General features: G+C 32.5%; 2 protein-coding genes across 4 annotated transcripts in view; one reads left to right on the top strand and one right to left on the bottom strand.

The window, feature by feature from the left end:
• LOC135137918 (tyrosine decarboxylase-like) overlaps positions 1 to 7,646 on the bottom strand; it is a 49,130-nt gene extending 41,484 nt beyond the window's left edge. Inside the window, exon 1 of the mRNA XM_064067701.1 lies at positions 7,396 to 7,646. The gene's annotated coding sequence lies outside the window, so the exon portion shown is untranslated. The remainder of the gene's footprint in view (positions 1 to 7,395) is intronic.
• LOC135137897 (receptor-type tyrosine-protein phosphatase alpha-like) lies at positions 2,090 to 5,423 on the top strand. Of its 3 annotated transcripts, none has more exons than XM_064067681.1 (11): positions 2,090 to 2,151; positions 2,201 to 2,448; positions 2,503 to 2,750; positions 2,970 to 3,123; positions 3,217 to 3,401; positions 3,468 to 4,124; positions 4,171 to 4,243; positions 4,305 to 4,654; positions 4,706 to 4,833; positions 4,881 to 5,016; positions 5,065 to 5,423. In XM_064067681.1, exons 2-11 carry the CDS (start codon positions 2,304 to 2,306, stop codon positions 5,119 to 5,121), a joined length of 2,133 nt encoding a protein of 710 aa, XP_063923751.1. In that variant the 5' UTR covers positions 2,090 to 2,151; positions 2,201 to 2,303; the 3' UTR covers positions 5,122 to 5,423. The 3 variants fall into 3 exon arrangements, with proteins under 3 accessions (XP_063923751.1, XP_063923743.1, XP_063923760.1); XM_064067673.1 differs by having other exon boundaries at positions 2,093 to 2,151; positions 4,171 to 4,258; XM_064067690.1 differs by lacking the exons at positions 2,090 to 2,151; positions 2,201 to 2,448; positions 2,503 to 2,750 and adding an exon at positions 2,851 to 2,866 and having other exon boundaries at positions 2,933 to 3,127; positions 4,171 to 4,258.
• Positions 7,647 to 8,801: the final 1,155 nt, after the last annotated feature.

The raw sequence follows: 8,801 nt of genomic DNA on the forward strand, positions 1-8,801 counted from the left end.
CATTTTTACAAGGAAATATGGATTTTGTATTTATGTGGTGGAGCCTAATTTTCTATTTTAAACATATTTTAAAAACATGTTTTTGAGTATCGTATTGTTCAAAGAATATTATATGTACATTAAGAAAAAAAAAGGCAAAATATAAACCCCGTCCACCCACCTCATCTCAATTAAGATGATTTTTTTCATTCATAGAAATTGAAAACACGTTTAAAATGGTAAAATTTGTAAGGATATACAGATTTTGCAATTAGGCTCCTCCCCTAGGTATTACATGGTAATTTTGTAGAGAAATAATAAGGATTTTGCCTCGCTTGCTCTCGACGATTATAAAAAATCATCACAATTGAGATAGGGTGGGTGGGCGGGGCTTACATTTTACCCTTTTCTTAATATACGTTGTCGTCTTTTCACAACAGGAAACTTAAAACATGTTTAAAATGGCAAATTCTTGTAGACAAATATGGATCTTGCAATTAAGCCCCGCCCCTCGATCTGACAACGAATGAAAAATTAATTACAATTGAGAATTGAGATCAAGGCGGTTATAGGTGGGACCTAATCTTTGGCTATATTCTTCTTAATAGATAGTTTCTTTGAAAAACTTAAAATAAATTCGTAAAATTGTAAAATGTATCAAAAAAAACTAAAGAATTTTTAAAAACTCAAAACTCATGGTTGCTATTAAAAAATGCTCAGTCTACACAATATAAATAAACGCGGCGAAAGCAATTAAAATTGAATTAGTTAAGAAAAAACTGTAAATTCGTGAAAATTTCAGTTTTAATAAATTTGTTCCTTTTGAATTATTTAAAGTAAAAGTAAAGAAACATTAAAAAATTAAGAACGTGAAAAATTCAAAAGCTAAATTAAAAGTTGAAATTTCGATTAATCGAAATGAGGAAAAATTTAAATAAATATCTTCATTTTAAAAAACTGAGGAAGTGCAAAACTGAAATATCGAAAAAAAGCAAATCAAAAATCTGGCGGACCGAAAAAGTATAAAATTAAAAAATTGTAAAACTGAAAAATTAAAAACTGAGAACTAGAAAACTTAAGTGTGAAAGATTGAAGACACAAAAATTCACAAATAGAAAATATGAAAATCGGAATATTAAAAATCAAGAAACTGGAAAATCCAAAAAGTGAATAAACATTCTAGAAATTGACAAATCGAGATAACTGTAAAATCGAAAAAATGTAAATTAAAAATTGCAAAATTAAAATCGAAAAACTGAGAAATCATAGAACCAAAAAACTGTGTAATTTTTAAAAATTCGAAAGCAGTTGCTATTAAAAGTCCTCATTCTACACGATGTGAATAAACGTCGAAATTAATACTGTTACGATGAGCAGTGATTAAAAATGGACGTGGGTAAAACTCAACAATTTATTTCTTAACAATTCGAATTTAAACGACAACACAGCGATTATGTACAAAATAATTCCGGCGCAACATTCACTGGACTCGACTCGTTGACTGAATAACCCTCGTTCCCGACGGTGGCCTCTATTTAAACCTATACGTTCCTCTGGATGAATCGAGAACGCCGCTCGACTATCCTGACCGCCTCTAGAGTTGTCAGTAGTCCCCAGGCGTCGTACCCTCAATTAAAAATCATAAAGTTAAAAAAAATTAAATACAAAAATTGAAAAACGACAAATTGAAAAATCAAAAATTAAAGTAATCATGAGCCCCCCTGTTTATTTCCCAAGCGTAATCTAAACCTTTTAATAATTTGTCTATGGTTTAGGTATTGTTTTCTAATAAAGAATAAATTCACACGTATGATTTACGGAAAAATATATACAAGGATAGTTTACACTTCTTTTGAATTTTGATAAGATATTAAAATTGATTTAGTGATTACAGACCGTGTGTTCAAATTTAGTTAATTCGTCGGTCCCAGAGAACTGATATCGTTATCTCAAAAAATTGTGAAATAAATGTTTATTAAATTATTATTTTTAGAAAAAAATCCAGTGCACGAAATTATTAATTCTACTAGTAGCATATGTGCACCCTTGTTGCAATAATGTATTATATTTTAGTGTGACGTCGTGAAGATGCCAACCTTGTTAGTGAAGTGTTACTAAGTTGTATTAAGTGTGGTGTTCTTCAGGCGGAATTGGGTTAAAGTAAACTACATCGTGTGTATATTCGGAAAATTTTGTTTATTTTTATTTGATTAATTTGCAGCATTAAATTTTTTGAGGCAATGACGTCCTAGGTATGGCTATATCTATGACAAACAAGGAAAGATAAGCAATGAGTAAAGAGTTTTTCAAACGGAAAAAGAAAAATGAGGTTGAAAATACTCTGTACTTTTTTTTATGTTGCGACTAGTTTGTGTTCAGGACAAAATGGGCATTACTGCCTAACTGAAGGAGATGCTGGACTTATAGTATCAGATAGGGAGATGGGGAAAGATGGCAATATCGGTTCAAGTAAAACTGTATCTAAATAAATTGCTACATTGTATTTACGGTTAATCATTGTAGTCCCTCAGTATTTGGAAAATGTGACATCAATAAATCTCGATATTACACAATGGCAGCGTTCATCTTGGAATAATAATGCTGTACTACAAGAACCAATTTTGGATGAAAGATGGGAAACCTTCTTGTACACGAACGATTATACAAAATTCCAAGAGATATTGAACAACAGTACAATCAAATCTGCCATTTTTAGCGTTAGAATTTACACAGATCTTACTGAAATTAGCCCACAATTTAACAAGGCGCAGGTAAAATTATGACTTCATTAGTCTTATTCAGTTATTCAGCATTTGTGTTTCCCAAATCTGCTGTAATTTTTGGCCCCACTTATACAGGTTCCCCTAAAGGAAACCAAAACTTTATAGTTAAGTTTAAAGTTAACAGACTTAAAATTGTTTAAACAAATTTTATTGGATATAATTAATTATAGTGGCTATTGCGGTTAATCACAGTTCAACTGGTTTTAGTGGTACCACCTTAAAATTAACGAAAATGTTCTGTATATTTGCGAAACTGATCCGAACATTAGGTGTAACGAGACTTTGGACACTAAAAACCTTTCCAGCTACGAGTTTTACGTTAATACCACAATTAATCAAAGCATGTGGATACTACACGAATGTAAGTACGTATATAATTTGTAAAACCAAACAATTTTGATATACGTTTATTTAAATCGGTAGTCGAAAATTCGAGAATTTTTTGTTTTTCCAGATTATTATTTCTACAGTAATGAGATTAACGCCACTGTAGATGTATATACAGGAACCTCAACAAGTTGTTCTAATGTAAAATACGGCTGGATTAAACTTCATGTAGCTATGTGTAGTGACTGTAAAATGTCACTGGAATTACAGTCAAACGATGATACTAACAAAACCGAGACTTTTGACATAAACGTACGTAGAACGAAATTGGCAAGCTCTTTATTGTGTTACATAATTTACAAAATCAACAAATTTTAGGGGACCGGACACTGGGAAACATTAACACATTATGTCGTAAACTTTACAACTTGTTTCAAATTGTTGGCGACAACAATATTTGAAGGTACAGATGAAAAAGAACCGTTTTGGGCAATTGGTGATAAGTTGTACTTTTCAAAGAATGAAAATTGCGCAAACACTACAAGATACACTCGCATTTATAGCAACGATCCATCAAATTTAATTTGTGAAGACAGCAGGAACAACCAATACAACATAACTCAAGAAGCACCCACCACGCAGTGCTACGAACCTCAACCTACTACTACTACACCATTAACTGAAACTATATCAGTAAATAGTACTAGGTCATCAAAAGAGAAAGAGTCTGAAGAAATTGAAAAATCTTCTTTTAATTTTTTATATTTATTAATTGTTATTCCAGTAGTGATTCTAGTTGGTCTAACGATTCCATTTTGCCATATACGAAAAACCAAACTAAAGCGTAACCGCATATTATCAAGTAAAGACGACGAAAATATAGAACTAATGGAAAACGGTGCCCAAAGATGGACGTTTAAACCGGGTGAAAAGCACTGGCCCCCTGTGAAAATCACCGATTTCGGTGACTACATCAGCGACGTGTTTGATCCCAACAGGCAATTCCGTTACTGCTATATCCAAAACCAGTTTTCTGTGCGTATTATTTCCCGTTTATTAATTAACAAAGCGGCTATTTTAGGACCTACCGTCTGGGTTTATAAAATCTGCCATAGAAGCAAGAAAACAGAAAAATGCAGACAAAAATCGTTGCTGTGAGATTTACCCCTGTACGTTTTTTAATTGTATGGTTCGCATTGTCAAAAAAATTTTCAGATGATCGTAATCGTGTCAAACTGGACCAATCTTTCGCCGGAAAGTTTTTCAAAGGGGACTATATTAACGCGAGTTACATTCAGGGCTCTACCAATTACAAAGAGTACATAATTGCGCAAAATCCTCGCGCGAATACAGTCGACGATTTCTGGATTATGATTTGGCAAGAAAGAATTAGTTACTGCGTGATGGTAACTGACGAACAGGGAGAATATTTTCGTTACTGGCCTAGAGTAAACGAAAAATGTCTTACTTATGGGGATTTGAATATTACTTTAGATGAACGACTGGATTATACGGTCTTCCAAAAGTATACACTTACAGTTCGGAGAAAAGATCAAACTAGAGAGGTTTATTGGAGTACTTATTTGATGATGTGGCAAATTTTTTTCTCGTTTTAGATTTTTATCGTGCATTATCATTCGTGGCAGGACAACGACATGGATTTAGCAAGGACTAAACTTCTCCCATTCATAAGTTTTCTACAAAGTGTACCTCATTACACCGCTCCTGTACTGTTTCATTGCCGGTAGAATTTTCAAAATAGTGTGACTTTTAATAAATTTATTTTTTCAGAGATGGTGCTGGACTGTCTGGAACTGTCGTTTTGTGCGACATAGTGCTAAGATCGATACCTATGACCGGAGTGATAGACATGTATCACGCAGCGAAAGAATTAATGAAGTCTAGAGTTAATGCTATCAGCCATTTGGTAATATTTTCGCATTTTTATTTTAAATTACTAAGAAAGTGATTGTAGGATCAGTACATCTTAACTCACTGGATAATAAAAGATTTTTTGGAGAAGTTTTACTAATTAATAATTTTTTAGTACTATCGTAATAATTGTGGTTAAAGTATAACCAAGAGTCATAAACAAAATAAGCTTCTAAATTAAGTGCACGTTTAAGTTTAAAATTCAAAAAGGGATCTTTAAAAGTCCGAAAAAATTATCGTTGCAGTAACAGAATAATTTTAAGTATTTATTTTGTAGTTTAAAATATTGCTTCTATTATTTTTACGTTATTTTTATCAATTGCGAATATTTACTTTAATAATATTTTACTTAAACTTTTCGTTTGTTGATTTAAATGTGACTTACACATGAACAATCATAAACATGTTTTTTATTTCCCTAGCATAACATTACACATCATGTAGAAAATTAAAATAGATTTCTTCGAAACTACAGACCATTTCGAAATTTAAACGGCGACAAAAATTGAGAATGAATTCAGGGGCGGCTGGTGCCAGGGGACACAAGGGCACGTGCCCCCTCAATATTACAACGTCTACAAACACACGAACATGGCAAAATAGTAATTTTCAAGATTTAAAAAATTATCCGGAAATTTGTGTCATACTTTTCAAAAATGTATCAAAACTTACATCCACTTACATCTAAAGAAGTTGTGTCTTGTCTTATATGATATATTATTGCGGGTGAAGTGCTGATAAAAGCCGGAAACGGAGACTAAATCATGGCTGATTATTAGACGTTTTGTTTACACCGTTGCCATTGAAACCGTGCGACTAGCTGCGGCATTGGACTGGAATCGAGTCCCGTTCTCACAGTGCTCAGCTGGATTAATACAGGCGTGGATGAACCACGACACTTAACGGAAAGAGGAACAAATCACGAAAGAAGTGCATCATTTATTAGTGGATTTTATAATCTCGGTAATGCAGACATTCGGAAACAACTAGACACCGCCTATATTAATAATATTCGGGCACATAGCACAAGGGTCGACAAAAATCGCCATATATTACGCCAATTGATAATCTGCATAAAATTTTGTGGAGTGTTCGAACTTGCTTTACGTAGACATGACTAAAGTAGGGAATCACAAAATCTATCTTATTTTTTGCATTATTTTCTTAATATACATAGCCATCTGTTGACAACAAGAAACTTAAAACATGTTTAAAATGGTACAAATCGATATTTTCTTATACAAATTTTCCCTTTTAAACATATTTTAAGTTTAATGTTATGAAAAGAAGTCCAGACATATTAAAACAAAAGGGTAAAATGTAAGCCCGCCCACCCACCCTATCCTAATTGCGATGATTTTTTTCATTCGCCGTGAACCAAGGGGGGCGGAGCTTAACTGCAAAATACTTATTTCTTTACAAAAAATTAAAAACATGTTTTTGAATATCGTGTTGTTCAAGGAATATTATGTACATTAAGAAAAAAAAAGGCGAAATATAAACCCCGTCCACCCACCCCATCTCAATTGTGATGATTTTTTTCATCCTTATAAACTTAAAACACGTTTAAAATGGTAGATTTTTGTAAGGAAGTACAGATTTTGCAATTAGGGTCCTCCCCTAGGTCTGCCAACGAATGAAAACTCCATTACTAAGGGCCGGTCTTTTCATGTCCCAGATAAAGTGTTCGATAACTATCATCCCGATAACTTTACCTGGAGGTCTTATCTTCTAAATAAGCTCGTACCGTCTTTTCATTTTGCAACTGTTAGACATGGGTTTCCGATAACAATCAGCTAGTCCAGCTGTAAGCGAGAGAGTGGGAGCTATTGGTATTGTAATATGAATAAGAGAGAAAGACTATTTGCAACTGGGTTTGCAACAGTTTTTGACGTTTGAAGTCGTACCGCTGCTAACATAACCTCATTTACTTCGTATATTATCGTTTTATTTTGGTTGCGCTATGGAAGTCTATGAACTTATGAAGGTATCGACATGTTATTTGATGCATATTTATTATTAATAATAAATGTGATTGAAGAAATAAATCCACATCGAACATATTTTGTTCGCGAAAATAGAGATTATGTCAACTTTTGGAGTGACCAAGAGATTTTTAATCGTTTTTGTCTTTCAAAAGCCACAGTAGAATTATTGTTTAACGAAATTCAAAAGCAGTTACAACATCGGGCCACAAGGTAAAGATAAATACGAAATATTAAACGTACTATTTTGTATATTAAAATTTGTGTTAAAAGTCGGCTTGTTTCGGCCTTGATGCAATTTGGCTCTCTGTTCCGTTTCTGTTCGCTTTCAATTTTTCGTTTACCCATTTTTCGTTTACCCATTTTTTTTTATCAAGAAAATCACTTACGGTTTAATAAGTAAACACCGTCTTTGGCAGAAATGGGCAGGTGAATTTGAAACAATCGCGCAAGTTCGCTGCGCCATCGGTTGTCGCCGTCAGATATCAGCAAGAATCGGCGACTATCCGGAACTTAAAGTTCCGAATAGTGTATCTGCCGAATAAGAGCTATTTATCTGGAAGATAATTTTATCAGGTGGTGAAAAGACTCCATTTGACATTATCTAGTAGATAAAAATAATCAGGAACTCTATCAGGAGGTGAAAAGACCGGCCCTAAGTATTTAGAACAGGGCAGGTATGGGTGGGGCTTAATCTTTGGTTTCAATTTTTTCTTAATATACATAGTATTCTTTGAATAACATGATACTCAAAAACATGTCTTAATTGGTAATTTCTTGTAGAGAAATAACAAAGATTTTGCAGTTAAATTTCGCTCCTTTTGCTCTCGACGATAAAAAAAATCATCACAATTGAGATAGGGTGGGTGGGCGGGGTTTATATTTTGCCTTTTTTTCTTAATATCCGTAGTCGTCTTTTTAGAACAAAAAACTTAAAACATTCTTAAAATGGTAAATTCTTGTAGACAAATATGGATCTTGCAATTAAGCCCCGCCCCTTGATCTGACAACTAATGAAAAATTCATCACAATTGAGAATTGGTATCGGGGCGGTTATGGATGGGACCTAATCTTTGGTTTTATTATTCTTAATAGACAGAAATTTTGAAAAACTTAAAACAAATTCGAAAAATTGTAAAATCTAACAAAACAAACTAAAGAATTTTTAAAAACTCAAAATTGGTTGCTATTAGAAAAATGCTCAGTCAACACAATATAAATAAACACGGTGAAAGCAATTCAAAATTAATCAGTTAAGAAAAAACTGTAAATTCGTGAAAATTTCAGTTTTAATAAATTTATTCCTTTTGAATTATTTAAATTAAAAATTAGAATATGGGAAAATGAAACATTAAAAAATTAAGATCTTGAAAAATTTAAAAGCTAAATTAAAAGTAGAAATCTGGGGAAAAATTTAAATATCATCATTTTGAAAAACTGAGGAAGTACAAAACTGAAATATCGAAAAAAACCAAAACAAAATTCTGGGAGACCGAAAAATTACAAAAACAAAAAAATAATAAAACTGCAAACTAGAAAACTTAAAATCGGAAAACTGTAAAGCCGAAAAATTGAAGAAACAAAAATTCACAAATGAAATATATGAAAATCGGAATACTAAAAATCGAGGAACTGGAAAATCCAAAAACTGAACAAACAATCTAGAAATTGACAGATCGAGCTAACTGTAAAATCGAAAAACTGAGAAATCATAAAACCAAAACTCTGTGTAATTTTTAAAAATTCGAAAATTGTTGCTATTAAAAAATCCTCTTCTACACGATGTAAATAAACG

The sequence above is a fragment of the Zophobas morio genome, unplaced genomic scaffold (genome assembly GCF_036711695.1).
Source record: "Zophobas morio isolate AGI-343-1 ecotype UQ-CSIRO unplaced genomic scaffold, CSIRO_AGI_Zmor_V1 ptg000004l, whole genome shotgun sequence".
NCBI classification, from domain to species: Eukaryota; Metazoa; Arthropoda; class Insecta; order Coleoptera; family Tenebrionidae; genus Zophobas; species Zophobas morio.

What these genes read in the sequence shown, in the direction of transcription:
- LOC135137897 (XM_064067673.1), top strand. Translation starts at nt 2,304, where the DNA reads ATGAGGTTGAAAATACTCTGTACTTTTTTTTATGTTGCGACTAGTTTG. An exon ending in CCTGTACTGTTTCATTGCCG is followed by an intron (nt 4,834 to 4,880) that starts GTAGAATTTTCA and finishes TTATTTTTTCAG; the next exon opens with AGATGGTGCTGGACTGTCTG. An exon ending in TTAATGCTATCAGCCATTTG is followed by an intron (nt 5,017 to 5,064) that starts GTAATATTTTCG and finishes AAGTGATTGTAG; the next exon opens with GATCAGTACATCTTAACTCA.